Genomic DNA, 20,309 nt, shown 5'->3' with positions numbered 1-20,309 from the left:
GGCCCACTCGGGCCGCAGTCCTTCTGAGGGCACCCTCTTCGGATGTGCACCAAGGCACCACATAAACTAGAGGAATACCGAATCTTGCAGGCCAGGGTCAAGAGTCTGCACTGAAGGGTTTTGTTTGTTTGTTTGTTTGTTTGTTTTGACAGACAGAGATCACAAGCAGGCAGAGGCAGGCAGAGAGAGAGAAGGAAGCAGGCTCCATGCCGAGCAGAGAGCCCGATGTGGGGCTCCATCCCAGGACCTGAGATCACGACTCCAGCCGAAGGGAGAGGCTTAAACCACTGAGCCACCCAGGCACCTCTGCACTGAAGGGTTTTAAGCAAGGGTAACATGTTCCTGTAAGATTTAAGAGCCCTGTGATGGATGGAAAACCAGAATGCGATATCCATATACGTAACGAATTATTAACCAGCTTAAAAAGGAAGGTAATTCGGACACGCACCACGTCACAGGTGAACGCAGAGAACATTGTGCTACATGCAGTCAGCCCGTCCCAAGAAGACATACAGCCTAATGCCACCCATACGGGGTACCGCGGGGCTGGGGCAGAGGGTGGGAGGGAGAACCGGGCAGACTTTCAGATCTGCGAGAGGAAGGGAGTTCTGGAGATGCTGTGAGCGGGAACGGATCAGCGGTGCTCCTGGAGCAGAAAGGAGGCCGGAGAGCTGGCACTCACGAAGGACAGGAGCGAGGGGCAGACCGGTGGGCCCGGCGGGAAGCTCGCATTCAGCCACCGACCGCAGGTAAACCTGGGGGGAAGTCACCGTTCGTTCAAGCAATGGGAGGTAGGACGACGTCCAGCGCTGCCCCCGGCCCACGCGGCTCGTGGGAGCTTCGGCCCATCTCCTCGCGTTTCCTCCCGCCCTACCGTTTCCGAGGTGCGGAAACTGAGGCAGGGCCCTGTCCGATGGGGGCACGCCAACGACGTGTGGCCGGCAGCACCCTCTTCCGATTCACGCAGGAGCGGACCCCGAGGCCAGACGCTGTGCGCCGGGCTCCCGCCGGGGAAGCCGAACCAGGGCGCGCAGGTAGGCCCCAGCCAGGCGCGATCCGCTGCGCGCCGGCCTCGGACTTTGGTAGCGCCGCCCAGGCAGACCCGTTCTCAAGGAGACGCACCCAACTGGCCTGAGGGGCGCCGAACTCTGGCGAGGCCCCTCCTCCTCGCCTGCCTGCCCTATGGACCGGGGATTTCATTTCCAGAGCACCCGCCGGCGTCCAACCTCCACCGGTTTCGGGACGATGCCGCCACGACAACTCCTCCTCCCCACCTCGGCCTCCCCGTCGGCACGTCTGCGCATGCCTGCGCGCGAGCCAATTTGGGAGGGGGGGGGAAAACCCTGCAGCCATTCTGGGAAATGTAGTTCCAAGCCTGGCGCGCTGAGAGGCCCTGTTTGCTTGGGCTAGTAGGCCGCGGGCCATCCTCGACACCCCTTGGAAAGCGTAGTTCAGAGCTATCTGGAGACCGGCGTGCGAAGTTCGTCACGGCGAGTTGCTAAAGGGACGCGTCCTTTTGCCGCGATGCTTCCTGGGAAACGTAGTTCCGGGTGAGGCCGGTGGGGGGCGGAGGAGGAACGGAAGGCTAGGTGTCTGAGTGTTGGGGGGAAGGGGACGGATGAGTTTGGCGCAAAGCCTGCCGGGGCATGGAGTCCCGGTGAGCTTTGTGCGCATGTGCGACGAGTGAGGGGGCTTGGGGGGCATCGTCTGGGAGACTGAGGTGAGCGAGGGGGGCAGGGAGGGTTAGGGGGGCGGTTGGATGCGCTTTGGGGAGAGGGGGGCTGGAGGCCCGAGGACCGAGGGGTGGAGAAGCGGGGGGAGGGGAGAAGAGGGGGGCTGAGCGAAGCGGGAGGTGGGGGGGGGATGGGAGCGGGAACGGGAGGGGGAGGGGCCAGGGGAGGGTCGGGAAGTGGGAGAGGGCTGCGGCCCCGCGGGATGGGGAACGCTGGCGGGAGTGGAGAAGCGGGGTGCGGGGGGGGGGCCCCGAAGGGGGAGGGGTGGGGTGCGGGGCGTGGGATGCTGAGGCCGCCCGCCGCGCTCTTCTCTCGCGTGCTGGGCGCCCGCGTCGGGTCCGGGTGCGCGGGAGGCTGTTGGCCCGCGGCTCGCCCGGGCTCCAAGCTGGGCTCGTCTGTGGGAGCTGCTCCCGGCCGACTCCCGTCACCCTGCGGGCCCCCTCCTCTGAGGCTGGCGAGGTGTGGGTGCCGGCGCCTGGGGCTCCCTGTGCTCGAGCCCTTGCTGGCGCGGCCGCTGCGCTCCGCATCTGTTTTCCTCGCCCCTCGCCCTCACGCGGCGACGCTCGCCCCTGTCGGGTTTTCCGGCCCATTTTACAGCCCGGGTGATGGGGACCCCGTGTAACAGGTGCTCGTGTACCGTGTGTGAGCACGGACCGCTGGGCGGCTGCAGAGCTGGGGCTTGCCCCAGAGCCCTTGCGCCCCGAGTATGTCCCGTGGGCCCGCGGCTCTCAGCCCCGGGGCTGGGAGCCCGTGTTCTGCTTCTCTGGGGAGACACAGCGGTATCTGGAAACCTGTGTGGCGGTCACAGCTGGGGTTTGGGGAAACGGCCGCTGGTTTCGGGGATGCTGACAGACATTTCGCGTGGCATGGGACGGCGGCCACATCACAGAAGCATCGGGCCCCATGTGGGACTGGTACTGAGGTTTGGAAACCCTGCAGTGGACATTCAAGTCTTCCCTGAGCGCTTACTGGATCTTGGACCACTTCTCGGTCACGATCTTGGCAACCCCGTGTGGGGAAGGAGCTGTTATCAGTCCTGGTTTCCAGGTGGAGAAATTCAGTCCACAGAGGGCAAGTCAGGGGTCCAGGGTCAGGCACTGGATAAATGGCTGAGCTGGAAATGGAAGCAGCCAAGGCCCGGAGCCCACCTCATAACCCTTTGATTAACCCAGCGGGCTGTGCAGAGGTGCTGGGTGCGACCAGCATGGGCTCTGGGGTCCCACAGTTCCAGGTTTGAATCCTGTCTCTGAGTGATCTTGTGGGCTTCTGATTGTGGTGCCCAACCTGCAGGGCTGTTGGGGTGCTTGGGTGGGGTATTGTGAGGCTGAGCCTGCTCAGCAGCTGTCTCCTGAGGCTTCCAGGGTAGCGCACAGCACTCTGGCCGCGGCAGGAGGCACTGGACCGCAGTGGAGGGTAAGGATTGGTTCACCTGGTGGAACGAACTTCCTTACTGCTTCCTGGGTGGTGACCCCAGGACCCAGAGAAAGGTCCAGCTGGCCCTGCTCTCCACTCACTGTGGACAGCTGGTGGCTAACCCGTGAGCCCCCTTCCCCCAAGACTGCAGGACCCTTCAGCATGATGCCTGAGCCCTGGCTCTCTCAGGTCAGATTCCAGTCCAATCCAGGGGGATCTGTCTCATAGCAAGCAGGCTTCTCTGTGTCTTTGGAGTCTCAGCTCTGGCCTGGGTCTTCTGGGAAGCCTTCCCTGCCACCCCAGGCTCACCAGCCCTTGAATGGAGAGATGGGTGGGCGGGAGGTGATGTTGCAGGCTGGCTGTGGACGAGGCAGACAGGGGTGTGAGTTTAGGCTCTGTGACTTATTAGCTGAGTGACTTTAGGCAAGTGTCTTTATCTTCTCCATTGGCAAAATGGAGGCAATAATACTAAAATCCCATAGCACTGATCATCCCATAAATTTTCTTTGAGTGCCAGCCAGCACGCTGGGCTCTGTGAATGTGTTCTCTTGCTCTCCTAAAGCGTCAGTTCTCACAAAGGAAGATATCACACAAAGAAAGCCCTTGTCTTGTTAAACACTAAAGGAAGTTAGTAAAGGTGACGGGATAGTAACTGCAGGGTAGGGTGTGTGGATGCTGTGTTAATCAGACAGCTTGAGGAGGCTCTCTGAGTAGGGGAAATTGCATGGAGGCCTCAAAAAAGAGAAGGAGTCAGCTGAGTAAAGGGGGGAAGAGCAGGTACAAAGGCCCTGGGGTAGGACTAGCGTTGAGTCTGAGAATATAATCCAGGAGCTGGTGTGGCTGGAGGAGAGAGAGCCAGGGATAAAACAGTGAGAGATAAGAAAGGTAGGCAGATGGGAGACCTTCTGTAGCAAGGAAGCAGCCAGGGGGTTTTGAGTGGGGAAGTGACATAATGTGATTTGTGTTGAGGGAAAAAAACCGCTTCTGATTGTTGTGGGATGATTTGCATCTAGGGTGGCAGGTTCAGGAGCAGGGAGATGATGTGGGAGGGTGTGGTGGCTGGCCCAACAGTGAGATGATGTCTATGGTCAGTGCGTAATACTTAAGAGCCAGGGCTTTGGACTTGGGCTACCCTGGGGACCTTTCAGCCCAGCCACACAGAGCCTGTGTCCCAGAGCCAAGGATTCCTGTCTCGACCTCCTTTGCTGCAAAATGAAGGTGGCCACAGGAGTTTCTCATCATGAGGAAAGTTGTTCAAATGCAGACCTTCTCTTGACTCTCACTGGTCAGAGCCCTCATCTGCCTCCTGCCTTGGGTCGCGAGAGCTGTTCTGTAGTCCTGATCAGGAGCAAGCTACTGCAGCAACGAGGCCCTGAAACACAGTGGCTCAAGCCCAGTAGAAAAACTGGTTTCCTGACAGTGCAGGGTGTTACGACGTGGGTCAGTGCCGATACCCACGGGGCCATCCAGGATGCCTTCTGTGTTGGTCTCCCACCATCAGGAGTTGGCAAACTTTTTCTGGAAGAGCCAGACAGTAGATAGCTTTAGCCACGTGTCAGCTTTGCAGCTCTAAAGTCTGCCAGATGTCCGTAGCTCTGTCTTCCGAGCTCAGAAGCAGCCAGGGATGGTGCCCGAGCAAGTAGGCTTGGCCATGTACTAATAAAACTTTATGGAAAAAAAAAAAAAAAAAGCGGGTGCTTGGATGGCTCAGTCAGTTAAGGGTCTCCCTTTGGCTCAGGTTGTGAACCCGGGGTCCTGGGATAGAGCCCCATTTTTGGCTCCCTGCTCAGCGGAGCCTGCTTCTCTCTCTCCCCCTTGCTTCCTGCTTTTTCTCTTGCTACCTCTCTCTCTCTCAAATAAATCAATAAGAAATCTTCTAAAAATTTTTAAAAAAGAAAGAGGCAACTGGCTGGCCCACTTGGTAGAGCATGCGACTCTTGATCTTGGGGTTGTAGGTTCAAGCCCCACAACCAAAAGATAAAATCTTAAAAAACAAAACAAAAGGAAAGATGGGCTGCAGGCCAGATCTGGCCCACAGGCGGCTGTTTGCTGACCCCGTCCTAGTGGTTCTCAAGTGTCGTGATCTCGGGGCCCCTTTACATTCTTAAAAGTTACTGGAGATCCCAAACTATCTTTATCAGTAGCAGTTGTGTTTGTGGGTATGTATTCTATTAAAGCAAAGGCCAAAGAAATTTCAAAGTATTTACTAATAATGCCTATAAGAATAGAAGTAATCAGCATTTCATATGTTGACATAAATAACCTTTTTTTTAATGGAAAATAACTGTGTTTTCCAAAACAAAAAATTGGAAACATGGCCTTGTTTTTCTGCAAATATCTCCAATTCCTGACTTGAAAGAAGATGGCTTCTCCATTCGGCCTGTGTGTGTGCAGCCTGTGGAAGACCCCGGCGCACCCTCAGATACCATCTTACCATCATGATGGAACAGTTCTGACCTTGCTGTACCCTGGGGGTCCCTGGACCACAGGAGGATCTCTCTTCTAGCCCGGAGTCTTTCAGTCTTAGTGCTGTCGACATTCGGGGCTGGACCATTCTGTGCCATGGGGCTGCCCTGTGGGCCTTAGGACCACCAGCTGCCTCCCCACTGCTGGACACCCACAGCCCCATTCCCCTACCCCCATCCAGCAGTCAAAAGTCTCCAGACATTCCCAGCTGTCTCCCGGTGGAGACGCTGCCGTGTCTGGGTCCCCTCCTTCGGGAACAGGGAAGAGGAAGTGGAGGGCACACGGCTTCCTTGGAGGGTGGGGGTATTGCACATAGGAGGAAGGGGAGAGTGGATGTGGGCCAAGTCCCAGAGTCCGCCTCTTTTCCCAATCCCCGGACATGACTGGGGGCCCATCCATGTGTCGGCGTGGGCAGCCATGGGAATACTGAATGGGCGCCTCAGCAACAGACACTGATTTCTCTCAGTTCTGGGGCTGGAGTCCAAGGTCGGGTGCAGGCAGATTTGTGTCTGGGCTGTGGGGGCAGCTTGCTTGTCTCCTCATGTGGCAGAGCACGTCCAGGGATGTCTGTTCCTCTAGCGGCACCGATCCCCTTGTATTCGGACCCCAGCCTCATGGCTTCTCTTCATCTCTTTCTCCGTTTTTACTGAGACGTCATCAACATAGAGCGTTGTGTTCAGTTACCCCGGGACCATCTGATGTGGGTACGTTGTGACGCGGTCGCCATGGTGAGTGCGGTTCACATCTGTCAACTCACGTCTTCAGCCTTGTCCTTGCTGTGGTGAGAACGTGTAAGCTTGTTCCCAGCAGTTCCGAGCGGACAGCGCCATCTTGGGAGCCCCAGCTGCCACGCCGCCTGTTAGAGCCCCCGTGTCTTCTAACAGAAGCTTGTGCCAGCTTCATCCAAACCCACCTCCGGACACTGGGGTGCTGGGTTAGAGCTAGGTGTGGGTTTGGGGATGTGAATAAGGAAGCGGTGGTGGGGGGGGTAGCTTTGGAGCCGGTATGCTAGAGCCCGTGCTGCAGGGGGCGCAGGGTCTGTGTGTCATCGGGCAAGCAGTCACGGTGGCGATGGTGCTGGCGAGAGCTGCGGGCTTTCTGAGCCCGGCCGGGCCGTGCTGTTCCCGGCTGTCTGTGTGTTCGCTCCTCACACAAAGCCGAGGGAGGAGACTGAGGGGCAGTGGGGCCTGCGGTCACCTGCAGGGAAGGAGCAGAGACAGGGCCAGAGCCCGTGCTGTCCCTGGACAGGGTCCCATCTCCCCTCCTCCAGGACCTTCCTTCTCAGGCACTCACCCTCAGCCTTGGAGGGGAAACTGAGGTGCAGAGAGGCACCACCACTTACTCCAGGTCCCTCGGCTCCCACCTGGGTGTGCTTGGGGTGCAGCCGGCGGGAGGCGGTGGTTTCCTGCATCACTGAGTTGGGTTCTGACTGTGCTGACTCCCCTCCCCATAGGCGCTGCTGTCCCCGCAGGACTCACAGACCCCCATGGAGGTCCTGTCTCCCCAGCCCGTGAAGCAGGAAGGCCAGACGGCCGAGGGCCTGACCCTGGACTCGCCGTGGCACCGCTTTCGCCACTTCCACCTGGGCGATGCGCCGGGCCCCCGCGAGGCGCTGGGGCTGCTGCGCACCTTGTGCCGAGACTGGCTGCGGCCCGAGCTGCACACCAAGGAGCAGATGCTGGAGCTGCTGGTGCTGGAGCAGTTCCTGAGCGCACTGCCCGCCGATGTCCAGGCCTGGGTGTGCAGCCGGCGGCCCCAGAGCGGGGAGGAGGCCGTGGCCCTGCTGGAGGAGCTCTGGGTGAGCGCGGGGCTGGCGGGGGTGGGGGGGGGGAGTGGGGTGGAGTGGGAGGACCAGCTTTCCCCTCACCTGACTGGAGATCGGTCTCCCCCTCTTTGCCCGGCCTCGGGGCACAAGGGGCACAAGGGAGAGCGGGAGGCTTTGGGGCGGGTGTGTGCGTGCAGAGGGGTCCCCAAGACTGCCCTCCCTCTGACTCTCACGGCACCTTTGGGGGTCTCCGGGACTGCTCTCCAGTTGCATTCAGGGAAAGGATTCAGAGCCACCCAAAAGCCGTCTCCTCCCTCACACTGGGGTTTGTCATGGCCGAGGGGCACAGATTGGGTCGGCGGAGGAAGGAGCTGCAGGGCCCCAGCCCTGGCCCAGAGCCTCCGGCCGCCCTCTCACAAGGGTGCATGGACAGCCTAAAGTCCTCCCGGCCATGGTGTGTGACTTGTGCCTGCAGTGTCACCAGCCGGGGTGGCTCCCTGAGCCTCGGTGCCCGGAGTTTGCTGGGCCCCAGTGTGCGGGCCTGATCCTTGTCCCCTCCAGCCCCTGTGGAGGCCGGGCAGACCCTGGGTGTCTGGAAGTCTCTGATACAAACTGTACCGTGGGACTGTCCAGTGTGGCCCAAGGCCACCAGGCACGCAGACACTTGTGTCAGGCAGGGTGCCCCCAGGCCTTACAGGTCACCACCTGGTGGCTGAGAGCAGACGCCAGCCCTCTCTTTGTGGGAGACCAGATGCTTTACTGAGATGGGGTCATCCGACCGGAGCCTATGGACCAGGCTTGCCCCCTGCCCTCTAGCTTTGTGGAGAGGGGCACAGCCAGGCCTATCTGTCTACACGATTCCTGTGGCTCTTCTGCCACAAGGCCTGAGTGGGGCAGTGCGGACACAGACCGATGGCCCGTAAAAAGCTGGAAACCCTTACTCCTGGTCCGTCACAGGAACAGCCTGCAGACCCCCGGTTTAGAGCCACGCTGTCCGGGGAGCAGTAGTCCGTGAGCCTGTATGTAGTCCTGAACCATCCAGTAGCATAATAGAAAGAGTAGAAAGGAACAGAGGATTTAATTATTGAACTCAGTGTGTCCAAGCTCTTAGTGTCTTGGCAGTGGTGTGCGAGGCGGTTAAGCTGGCATCCCGGAGTGTGTGCAGCACGGGGTCCCAGGCTGGGGTCACCACCCGCTCGGCCAGGCAGGGATTTCCCTCGGCCCCCGGGGATCCCAGCAGCCAAGAACAGTCCTCAGAACCATGGAGGCCCGCACGCTGCCGGTGGCCATGCCAAGTGGCCATCAGAACCACTTGGAGCCCAGGGAGGGCTCCATCCCTGGGCCTTGCTCAGCCTCCGCTTCCAAGGCCATGTCCTTTCCTTACCCCGACTCTTCCCGTGATGCTGGGGCTGTCCCCACACGTCAGCATCCCAAGCCCGGGGAGCAGGGTCCGTTGTGTCTGCCGCGGATGCAGGTGGGTGCCTGAGGAGTTGGAAAGGGTGTGGAAAGGGTGTCAGAGTCTCGCCGAGCCATGGTTCCCGGGGATGCTCTGACAGCTTCCCTGTCTGCCGGGGCGTCCTTCTCCTCCTCTGGTAAGAGAACAGCCTTGGGCGGGGAGCCAGGCAGAGCATCGCTGGACGGGGTGATGCTGTTCCGTGGGGTCACGCCGCACCATCCCTGGCCCCTGGATGCTGCTTCCCCATTGCTGTGGGACGGACAGCTGTTTAAAGCAAAGGCGTGAAGAGCGATGGTTGCCTGGCATCAGGCCTTTGCCCTCAGACTGTGGCAGAGGGACCCAGAAAGCTGGAGTCCCGGAAATGTGTTTGGGACAAGGGTGTCTATGGGGCCGGGGTCCTCCGTGTGCGGGCAGAGCCTTCCCTGGTGCGGCCCCAGACCCGGCTGCCAGGGCCCCCAGGAGCTCCAAAGAGCCCTGCTCCCGGGCCTCCCTCAGGCGCGGAGCTTGCTGTTACCACCGGCTGCAGGTGCCACCGCCTCCGTGGGCTGCTTTTGTTTAAGATTTTATTTAGGAAAGAGGGCGTGTAAGTGAGGGAAGGGCAGAGGGAGTGGGAGAAGCAGGCTCCCCGCTGAGCAGGGAGCCTGATGGACAGATGGTTGGACAGAGGGACGGAAGAGGAGGGATTCCATCCCAGAAGCCTGGGATCGTGACCTGAGCAGACGCTCAGCTGTTGAGCCAGCCAGGTGCTTGGCTTCCATGTACTTTTAACTTTTTGGGGGTGGGGATGGGGAGTCAGGACAGGGACCTGTGCTGGTACTGCAGGGCCCCACGGGCCGCCAACGTGCGGTGCGTCACCTGGGGAAACCCAGAGAGGAGCTCCGTGTGCGAGCTGTGGCTTCGCTCCGCACCGTGCCTTTGAGGCGGTCGTGTGGGTTGGTGGGTGGTTCCTTTCTCACACCGTGGTGGGGACACGCCAGCTTCTCTGTCCCTCCCCTACTCAAGGACCCAGAAGTGGTCTCCATTGCTGGGTGGTTTTGAGTGCAGCTGCCATAAGGACCGAGCTGTGTTTGTCCATGTGGGCACAAGTGCTCTTTGTCTGGAGGGGTGGCTGGAGTGCAAGGGCTGGGTTTCGCAGAGGGTGTGTTTGATTCTAGAAGAAGCCTCCCAGCTACTTCTTGAGGTGGCGGTGGCACTTGGCATGGCCACCGGCAGCGTTTGGGCCTCTGTGGTTCTGAGGACTTTTCTTGGCTGCTGGGATCCCCAGGGGCTGAGGGAAATTCCTGCCTGGCCGAGCCAGCCTCGTGGAAATCCCTTGGTGTTGTGACGCATGTGGCAGTGACTAGAGCGTGGGTCCTTGAGCGCAGGGGCCATGTCTGCCCCGTTCACGGCTGTGTCCTTGGTGCCTTCAGTTCTGTACGCGGTGGGTGCTCGGAAAGGGGCTTGCCGGGGAGCGGAGGGTGACCCCCCCAGGCCACCTCCGTTGGTGCAGTGGGCAGTGCGCAGTGCGCAGTGCGGGTCACATCTGTGGAGCGAGAGCCTGGTCCATGCCACAGGTGAGGAGAGACGGCCGGGCAGGACTGAACTGGCCACGCCCAGCCCCCCCAGTCCCCCACCCCCCCCGCTTCTGGTGGCAGGCACACAATAGCCAGGGGTCCACCCCAGCCAGCCCAGGAAACCCAAAGGAAAGCCGGTGGGCGGGAGGCGGGGAGAGCCCGGGTTGCAGTCAGTCACAACAGGAAACGCCCGCTGGCCTGGGCCTCCTGGTCAGCGCTCAGGGAGTTCTGGGACCAAGGAGGAAGAGAACAGGGACGGCTGGCAGGGCCCGCGTGCAGGAGGGCAGGCCAGCTGCGGCCCCGAGAGTTGAAGGCGGGCCACAGGGCTTGCTGAGCCTGTGCATCTTGGGCCAGAGGGCGAAGCTATGGGAGAAAGACACCCCCCGCCCCGGCAGTGGCCTGCGGGACCCTTCGGGACCCTGTGGTCGGGCCTCCTGCCTTTGCTCCCTGCGCCCCCCCCCACCTGGTGGACCTGCAGGGTAGGAAGTGCAGTCTTGAACCCAAGTGTCCTTGCTGCCGCAGGCGAGCAGTGCTGGCCACTAGGCAGCTCCGTGTGCGGCGCTCAGGGCTTCCCTGAGGACCCCTTGCCCTGATACCACCTGCAGGTTCAGGGCTCCCCAGGGCCAACTTGGGTTCAGTAATTCCTGAGAAGGACTCAGGACTTGACGAGAGCTGGGGTGCTCCCGGTTCTGACTTGTTTCAATGAAAAGACAAGAGACCCTCAGGGCTGGGTCCAGGAAAGCTGCTGTCCCAGGGGTGCCGTGGGGACAGCACTGTGCTGACGAGGGAGGCTCCCAAGCTTGGTGTCCAGGCTTTTTACTGGAGGTCAGCTGTACAGCCACAAGGCGGACGCTGGTCTCCAGCCCCCTGGAGGCTAAGAGGCCCCCATGAAACCCGCTGTTAGCCCAGCCTGCCTGTCTCCACCCAACCCTGAGGGGTCAGTACCTCACAGTGTTACCCTGTCTCCCGGGTGATGGCACGCATCCCAGAGAAGTCAGCAACTGGCCGGAGGTCACGGGGCTAGTTAGGGGACAGTGGGAGGAGTGGAACCCACAGGCCCTGGCTCTAGATTCTGCTTCTAAGCTTGCTGTACCCCAGAGACGGGGCCCCCAGTGCCTGCTCCAGCGCCCAAGCCTCATCCCCACGGCTCTTCTGCCTGGGTGTCTTGCTCTGTGCACAGTCTAGCATCCCATGCCTGGGACCCCAAACCAGAGAGCCCTAGGCCATCCAGAGGACGTGTGTGCCCTAGAATCACCAGGACAGCCTGCTGGCTCTCCTGGGCTCCTGGGCTGTGCTCGAGGGCGGGCGGGCTGACACAGCTGCAGCAGAGGCTGGCGGGGCAGGCATCTGGCCCATATCCCGCTCCCGGGCGGCTGTGCCGTGCCAGTCCAGGTCAGGACCTGGGGTGAGACCGAGCGCCACTTCAGCCCCTCCGCCCTGACCCCAGGGTGGGAGGTAACATGCTCAGGGTCCCACAGGCAGGTCTGTGGCTGGAGGCACCTAGGGACCTAGTGAGCCTCATGCTGGACCCTGACTCCACACCTCGGTACCCACTTAACTTTACCCTGTTCTTTAGGAACTGTTTCTTCATCAGAGCAGAGGCAGACAGTTTGACCCTTACCCTTTCCCCCACCCATCGCTCACTTGCTTGGCGCCTACTGAGAAGAGGCACTGGGAGTCAGAGCCCAGCCCTCTTCCATGGTGGCGGGAATGTGCCCCGGGACAGGTCTGGCAGTGCCTGTGAAGGTTAAACAACAGCCACCCTGTGAGCCCATAGTCCCCACCTGGCATACGAGCCTACAAACATCTGTCTCTGATGCGAGTGATGCGGCAGCCGGGCGGCAGGCTCTGTAATAGGCAAACAGTGGAAGTGCCCCAGGTGCCCGCTGGGATGGAGAAGCAGCACAGTCCAGCCTCGCGAGCGGATGCTGCTCAGCCACCCACGCCAGCTGGAGTGACTGTCCGAGATGTGATGCGGAAGGGGGAGGGAGCCTGTGAGAAGGGGCTGTAGACCGCAAGATTCCATCAATGTAGCTTCCAGAACAGGCAGACCCAGAGACGCAAGCCTGCGGGTTCCCTGGGGCTGGAGCAGGGAACCTGAGCAACTGCTACTAGGTCTGTGGTTTAGTTTGTGGGAGATGAAAATATCCTAGAACCGGGGGTGGTCGTATGCCTGTGAGTGTGCTAAAGCCCACGGGATTGTATTCTCAGTAGGTGAATTCTGCAGGTGAGTCATGCCTTGCGACAGTTATTAAAAGGACTGGCACCAGGATACACAGAAGGCAGGTGGGCCAGGCCCTCCCCTCCTGAAGCGCACACTCTGTGGGAGCAGATGGGCAGCAGAGGCATAGAAATGCCGGTGGCAGTTCAGGTGGCTGTCGGGAGGTCTCCTGAATATATCAGGACTAGGTGATACCAGCTCCAGACAAACTTTTCAAAAATTGAAGAAGGTATACTTCCCAGCTCCTTCTGCGGGCCAAACCAAGGATGCTGCGAGAAAGAGAACTGTTGGCCAGCATCCTCAATCTCCAAATAATGGTACCACATGAAAGACCCCCCCCCCCGCCCCACCAAGAACAAGGGTACCTGTGTACTTTGTGGTTCTACATATGAAGTTTCTAGAACATGAAAACAGCTCTGGAGTGACGGGAAGCGTGCATCAGGGTTTGCTGATTAGTGCTGCGGAGAGGTACGAGGAAACTTTCAGGGGCTGATATGCTTACCATCTCGGCGCTGATGGCAGTTGCGGGAGCGTGTACGTGTTGAAATTCACTGGGTCGTGTACTTTAAGTATATGCATTCTTTTAATCTTTTATTTTTTTTAAAGATTTTATTTATTTGATAGAAACACAGTGAGAGAGGGAACACAACCAGAGGGAATGGGAGAAGGAGAAGCAGGCTTCCCACCAAGCAGGCAGCCCAATGTGGGACTCAATCCCAGGACCCTGGGATCATGACTTGAGCCAAAGGCAGACTCTTAATGACTGAGCCACCCAGGCACCCCTAAATATATGCATTTGTAATGTGCATCCATATAACCTCCATGTTGAATAGTATAGTGTGACAGGTAGCAGGATAGGGACCGTTCTTAAGTAACAGAGGCTGGTAAACGTTTGTGTGGTAGCAGCGATGGGGGCTCAGTCAAGTCTGGAAGGACATGTCGGAGGCAGACAGGGAGAGGGAGAAGAGTATGCCGAAGAGTGGAGGTTTGAGAGAACCTGGCATGCTTGGGGCATCATTAGCTTTCTACTGTGGACTTTCGGAACGGGACCTGGCCAGAGGTGGGGCTGGAGGAGGAGGTGGCAGGGCACGCTGGCCTGTGGGCCACAGCAGAAGCAAGTAGCGGGTCAGCACCTGTGGCACCATAACAGCCTGAGCCACGCGAGTGGTCAGGAATCCGCTTACAGCCTGCTGGAGCAAAGAGGTGACCACACAAAGTATTCATCCTGCCGCCACAGACAACGTGGGCATTCACAGGTCCCAGACAATGCACGTTTGGGAAAAGCTCCAGAAGCTCCCTGCAGAGTCGTCTTGCTAGCTGATAGAAATTTAGGCATCACTGACTTCCACCCTAAGCGTTGCATTTAAAAGAAGTAAATATGAGAAGGAAGTTGGGTGTGTGGAACTCAGGAGTCAGCTCTCCTTTGTTGGCACCAAGATTCTGATCTGTTCTTTGGGGACAAGGGCTTAAGAACAATGACAATAGTGTGAAGAATATGAACATAAAATATGTCTGAAACATAGAATAGTCTAAAACATTTTCAGTAACCTTTCATGTTCCTGACTGACACTGTCTGCTCAGAAGTGATCTACCATTTGATCAGGGAAAAGTTCCATTCCTGAGCTTTATTTTTTTCCTGAGTTAGAGATAGCTTATGTGTTTTTCTTGTGTATTTTGTCAAGGAGTTTGGTTTGCACTTTATCCAGAGGGCAGGAATTGTGAAGCTAAGGTAGGATTTAAAGCTGCTGTGTCAGTTGTCCTTTGCAAGTCACCCCAGACTTAGAGGCTTTTCACAACGAATGCTTGTTGTCTCACAGTTTCTGTGGGTCAGGAATTTGGGGCAGATCTGACTCAGGGACTCATGAGGGGGTTAGCTGGAGGCTTGGGGGATCTGGTCCCCAGATGGTCCCTCACCTGGTAACCAGCCAGAGGCCTGGTGGCCAGCTTCTCCCAGAGCACGTGGTAGGGCTTGATGACAACGTAGTGGGGTTTGCAGGGGAGAAAAAGTAGAGCCTGTCACTGTGGTTTCTCATTTCTGAGTGTGGTATCTCTCATTCCAGGGACCAGCAGTGAGGGCACCTCAGGATGTGACAGAAGGCTCTGGAGTGAGCACTGGAAAGGATGATGTTGGGATGATGCCCTTAGGTGAGTAGCTCACCCCTCCCCCACCCTGAGGGGGTCCCCCTCCTCATCATTCATTTTCTCAGTGAACATTCCTGGTGACCCTGCCATGTGCCAGGCCCTGAGCTGGGCACCGGGGCTGGAAATGGGTCAGACACGCCCTCACAGAGGGCACGGCGATAGCGTGTGCCTGACGGTATAGCCGGTGCCTAACCATGCGTCCCAGCTGGGCGTGTATGCCGGGCACCGTTCTGCCAGCTCTCTTGCTACCTGTGTTGCCACCTGGGACTCTCACCCAGTATATCAGCAGACTAGTCCTCAAGAAAAGTCCACAGTTTGGGTTTTTATGACATGCCTGATTTTCACACATTTTTCACATTTTTAAGCACATTGCAGTGCACCAAGCCGACCCCACCTCTGGCTGGCCTGCTGGGTACACGCTGCCCTCTGGGAGCCGACGCCCAGCAGACTGGAAACCCAAGGTCCAAGGAGCTCAAGCAGCTTGCCTGAGGCCACATAGCAAGTCAGGGCCAGAGCCAGGGTAGGGACGGTGGCCTCTGCCCCTGACGGGAGGTTTTTCTGCACCCGGGAAAGACGGCCAGGACACCGGGCGTAGGAGCTGGTGGCTGGTGTGGAGGAAGCGTGTGGATGGGAGCAGGAGCTTCATACTTCGCAGTTGCACTGGGGTCATTCTTGTAAATTGGATCATGAGCTGGAGCTTATCCCCCCAGAACTCCATAGGGCAGTTTAAAAACCTGGAGAAAGGAAATGTGAGGTTCACCTGTTCCCCGACTTATCCGCCCATCCGTTTCCCCAGATCCCTACTCACGCCACACATCACACATCGTGTGGCCAGCCTGCCTGCTCTTTCACGCCTCTGTCTCCCTACTGTCCCCTCTCCTCCATCCACCCCCACCCCCCCACCTGCTGTCCATCCCTCCCTCTCTCCATTGTCCATCTGTTACTTTATTTCTCAAGATTTTTTTTTTTTTTAATTTGACAGGCAAAGTAGGCAGAAAGGCAGGCAGAGAGAGAGGAGGAAGCAGGCTCCCTGCTGAGCCGAGAGCCCAATGCAGGGCTCCGTCCCAGGACCCTGGGATCATGACCTGAGCCGAAGGCAGAGGCTTAACCCACTGAGCCACCCAGGCGCCCCTCCATCTGTTACTTTAAACCAGGAACTTAAAAAAAAAATTTTTTTTTAGAAAGATTTTATTTATTTGACAGAGATAGGGAAAGAGGGGAGTGGGAGAGGGAGAAGCAGACTCCCCACTGAGCAGGGAGCCTGATGCAGAGCTGGATCTCATGACCCTAGGAATCATGACCTGAGCTGAAGGCAGACACCTGGTGACTGAGCCATCCAGGTGCCCCAGGAATCTTTTTTAAAAAGGTTTTAGTGAAAGAGAGAGCATGGGGGGGGTGGCGGAGCAGGGACCCCGCCCCCAAAGGGGGGCTCAGTCCTAGGATATGAGGTCATGACCCAAGGGGAAGGCGGATGCTTAAAGGACTGAGCCACCCTGGCGACCCACTGTCCATCTGTCTGCCCGCCCCGCCCCCCCCCGCCCCTCCCCCTCGCCAGCTCCTGCACCATCCACCCACTGATGCTCCCGGACACGCGGCTCATCTGCATCCGCATTCCCTCTCCTCCCGCTCAGCCGTGCCCGCACGGTGCCTCCGTTTGTTGGGCACTGACTGCACTGTGCGGGGTCCCCGCGACCCATCAGCCCTACCCCGGCCCCCATGGTTTCCTGGCATTAAGCTTTGCCCGGGCAGGGCCCTTCCTGGTACAGGCCCGACCCCTACCCCCCCCCCCCCGCCTGCCCCCGCTCCCTGTGCCCTGCACCACCCCGCCCTCACTCTGCCTTTATCCGGCAGGAGATGCGGCCCCCGGGGTGGAGATGCTGGCGACGGGGGACGCCCAGGCCACGCGCCCCTACAAGCAGGAGCCAGGCAGCCCTCCACCGGCCCCCGTGGCGCCGCCTGCGCCCGGCCTGCCCCCCTTCCTGGCGGCGGCGGCGGCCGCCCCGGGCACCACCTCCTGCCCCGAGTGCGGCAAGGTCGCCCTGAAACCCGCGCACCTGCTGCGCCACCGGCAGAGCCACTCGGCCGAGAAACCGCACGCCTGCCCCGAGTGCGGCAAGGCCTTTCGGCGCAAGGAGCACCTGCGGCGCCACCGCGGAACGCACCCCGGCGGCCCCGGGCCGGCCCTGCGCCCGCTGCCTGCGCGCGAGAAGCCGCACGCCTGCTGCGAGTGCGGCAAGACCTTCTACTGGCGCGAGCACCTGGTGCGCCACCGCAAGACACACTCGGGGGCGCGGCCGTTCGCCTGCTGGCAGTGCGGCAAGGGTTTCGGGCGCCGCGAGCACGTGCTGCGCCACCAGCGCATCCACGGCCGCGCGGCAGGCAGCGCGGGCGCGGCGGCGGGCCCCGGCGGCGGGGGCCCCTTCCCGGCCTGGCCACTGGGGTAGCAGCCGCCGCGCCTGCCGCCCAGCCCCTCCCGGCCTGCAGCCCCCTGCTCCTGCGCCGGCTCCAGTCGGAACCTGTTTCCTCTACTCCTGTCCCGGGCCACACGGCCCTATCGGGTTGTCACGGCCTGCCAGGCTGTCCCACTCCGTGCAGGTGCGCCGGCGAGCCCCTCCGCCCCCCTCCCCGTCCTCTCCACCTGCCGTGTGGGTGCCCAGCGAGGCTGGCCTGAGCCCAAGAGAGGAGCGCGGCCCCCTGATCCAGAGGAGGCTGGAGGAAGGAGACCCCTCCCCACGGGGCGAGGGTGGGAGGGGGAAGGGGTGATGGTTCTGACAGGATGGACTGGGCTCTGCTCGTGGGCTCCTTGGGCTCGCCCCTCTCTGCGGCTGGGAGGGTGCGTGATGGACAGCGATGCCCGCTCCAGGGAAGCATCGCGGAGACCACAGTTCACCATTTGGAGAGTAATAAAGTTACTGATGAGAGGTGCCCAGGCAGTCCCGGGTCCTGTGAAGGTGGGCCTCACCTCCAAAGCCCGTGTTCTGGGGGGACCTTGGGCATCAGTTCCTCATCCTTGAGCCTGGAGAGGAGCCTCTCAGAGATGGGTTTCATCCAGCTCCCTGGGGGCCCAGGAGCAGGTGTCTCCACTGCCATCCTTAGAGCCAGAACTGGCTTGGCGACAGACCCTCTTGGGTTCTAATCTCGGCCTGTGGCTTCTTGGCTGCTCAGCTTTCATACCCACTGTGGGTTTCGGTGTCCACATCTGTAAACAGCAGTGGTTCATACGTTCATTGCCAGAGTCTTCCTTGGGGGAGGCACCCATTCATGGGGGACACCCAAATACCAGATCAGTAAGTCTTGGGAAACTGATTTTGTCAAGAGAGGGATCCAGTATTCACTGAGGATGGGGCATGAAGTTGGGGGCCACCGGTCCGGGACCTTGCGGGGGGGGGGGGTTCCCGGGAGTGGCTTACTGTGGAGTGCGGACCCGGGCCTGCCTCATCAGCTCCTGCGACCCCCACCCGCCTTGTGCTCTGTTAAGCACAATCCTGGAGTTCAAGCCCAGCTGTTTTGTCTTTAGGAAGGTGCTGCTGTACCTGACCCGTAAGACCCCAGCCACAGTCCAGGCCCTGGCCGCAAGGGAGTCTGGGAGGGCACGAGCTAGACTGTCCGGCATCTGCAGCTGGAGGCTGGCTCCCCCTTCCAGCAGCCATGAGGCAGGACAGTGCCCAGACCCTGAGGGAGGCTGGGATGGCATGTATCTGCCAGGGTGCCCTGGAGCAGCCCTGAGGTCACAACACCTGCTGTGTGACAGGTGGGAAGGGCGGATCGGAGGTGCTGTGGGGCAGAGAACCCAGACTCCCGGCTTGCCCTGTGTGAGGCCCCACACACTGGCCTGAGCCCAAGAGAGAGCTGGTCACAACGCCGTGTCCTGTGCCCACCAGCCGGCAGAGGAAACTGGCTTGAGAAGCCGTGTCTGCTGCAGCTGCAGGACCTCGGGGGGCTGGGGTGGGGGGTTGTCTGAGGATGGGGTTCCGTGACAACAGTACTAGGCGCTCCTAGCTGTGGGTCAGGCCCTTGGTCAGGTGCAGAAATCCTCCGTCTGGTTTATTGCCATAGTGCAGCGAGGCTGTACCCAGCACACAGTTGGGGGAAACGGAAGCACGGGCTGGCCCAGCGCGGGTGCATCATGCAGGGATCACGGGACTCGGGCTCCTGCCTCACTTGGGGCTACCCGCCTCTGCCACCCGCGTGAGCCCGGCTTTGGCTGGGGAGGTTCCGTCCCTTCCAACAAGCTCCCCGGAGCCTGATTTCCCTGAGGAAGCCTCTTGACGCACGCTGCCTCCGTCAGTGTGGACTGCTGCTGTCCCTCAGTCGGGCCCTTCTCGTGGCTCGGGTGGTGGAGCCCAGACACAGCTGGGGAGATGCGGGCATCAGCACTTAGGCACTCGTCCACCAGGGGGCACACCCCGCCGGCCAGCATCTACTGCCATGAAGGGCCAAGTCCCCCTCAGAGACTGTAGAAGGACCTCCCCAGGCCAGTAGGAAGCTTGGTGCCAGCTGGTGGGGGTGCGGAGTGCTGCTGACAGAACCCCCCCAGCGGCCTCCCCCGCCCACCCCCAGACTCACGGGGGCCACGGGTGTCTGTCTCCGTGTTGCTTGTGTGGCAGCGGGTCGGGGTGACCTAAATGTCCATCCAGAGAGTAGGGAAGGGGGGGTTGCACCGATACTGCCCGGGAGACGCCCCGAACTCAGAAATAAGAACATCCAATAGAGCCTCCTTAGAAATCATGCAGGGTATTAGAGTCGTGTCTGAGGGTCATCTTGTAAATGAAGCTGCGTTTGGGCCACAGCCCTCTCACCAAGTTTAAGGTTACCGTGCCCAGAGCTGGATCGTGTGACTAGTTTTGGTTACTCTGATGGACGGGACAGCCCCAGGAGTTAGGGTTCACTGTCCTGCGGGTCATTAGCCAGTGTGGGCGCAGCGGCCACACTCCCACTGGCCGCTGGTCCTCGCACTCCTCTTCCCAGCGAGGTCCGGCCTTCTGCTGGCGGCCACCGTTGAGCTAAACAAAACGGCTCTGCACAGACCAGCAATAATGGGGAGGCAGGGAGGGAATGGCGGTCACCGACTCCGCATGTGTGAAGAAGCAAGCGGGTAAAACCCGTGCCACTGTGATGAGGCCGGTGACCTCAGAGTCCCCCGTGACAAGCCCCCTCTGCAGTCCTGTCTCCATCCACCAGCACCACTGACCAGGAGGTCTGGGTTGTGCTTCTGGAGGCTGGGCCTCGACTTCCCTGCTTCCTTCTTTAGCGACAAGGAGTGAGGCTGTGGCCTATTGCGGTCCCTGTGGGAACTTGCTGGTGGCCAGAGGCTCTGGGCAGCCACATGCGGGTTTCCCTCCTGCTTCATTCATCTCTTGGGGTCCTGGCACAGCAGCTCTGTGGGGAACCCAGCAGGGGTGAGTCGGTTTCTCCCAGGGCTCCCCCTGGCTGCTGCCTCCTCGCCCCTTCCTTGTCCCCAGTTAAAGGGAGTCAGCCATCGGGGTGAACCCCAAGTCTGTACTTGCTTGTGAGGAGGGGAACCACAGGAGTGCCAGGTCATACCCCGAGGCTGCTCCCT

The 20,309-nt window shown here is 60.0% G+C and overlaps 2 protein-coding genes across 8 annotated transcripts; one reads left to right on the top strand and one right to left on the bottom strand.

Moving 5' to 3' along the window:
• Positions 1 to 390: 390 nt before the first annotated feature.
• Positions 391 to 1,425, bottom strand: LOC101671516. The gene is made up of 2 exons (XM_004776915.3): positions 875 to 1,425; positions 391 to 755 (listed from the first exon to the last, which is right to left on the bottom strand). Exons 1-2 carry the CDS (start codon positions 1,423 to 1,425, stop codon positions 635 to 637), a joined length of 672 nt encoding a protein of 223 aa, XP_004776972.1. The 3' UTR covers positions 391 to 634.
• Positions 1,426 to 1,428: 3 nt separating this feature from the next.
• ZNF444 (zinc finger protein 444) lies at positions 1,429 to 17,970 on the top strand. Of its 7 annotated transcripts, none has more exons than XM_045076879.1 (5): positions 1,616 to 1,720; positions 6,163 to 6,340; positions 7,066 to 7,410; positions 14,668 to 14,752; positions 16,601 to 17,970. In XM_045076879.1, exons 2-5 carry the CDS (start codon positions 6,311 to 6,313, stop codon positions 17,191 to 17,193), a joined length of 1,053 nt encoding a protein of 350 aa, XP_044932814.1. In that variant the 5' UTR covers positions 1,616 to 1,720; positions 6,163 to 6,310; the 3' UTR covers positions 17,194 to 17,970. The 7 variants fall into 7 exon arrangements, with proteins under 7 accessions (XP_044932819.1, XP_044932818.1, XP_044932814.1 ...); XM_045076880.1 differs by lacking the exon at positions 1,616 to 1,720 and adding an exon at positions 6,423 to 6,557 and having other exon boundaries at positions 5,045 to 6,340; XM_045076881.1 differs by lacking the exon at positions 1,616 to 1,720 and adding an exon at positions 6,420 to 6,557 and having other exon boundaries at positions 5,045 to 6,340.
• Positions 17,971 to 20,309: the final 2,339 nt, after the last annotated feature.

The sequence above is a fragment of the Mustela putorius genome, unplaced genomic scaffold (genome assembly GCF_011764305.1).
Source record: "Mustela putorius furo isolate JIRA1106 unplaced genomic scaffold, ASM1176430v1.1 tig00000196_pilon_pilon_pilon, whole genome shotgun sequence".
NCBI classification, from domain to species: Eukaryota; Metazoa; Chordata; class Mammalia; order Carnivora; family Mustelidae; genus Mustela; species Mustela putorius.
The sequence above is the reverse complement of the archived record's forward strand: the minus strand, read 5'-3'. Positions and strand labels throughout refer to the sequence as shown.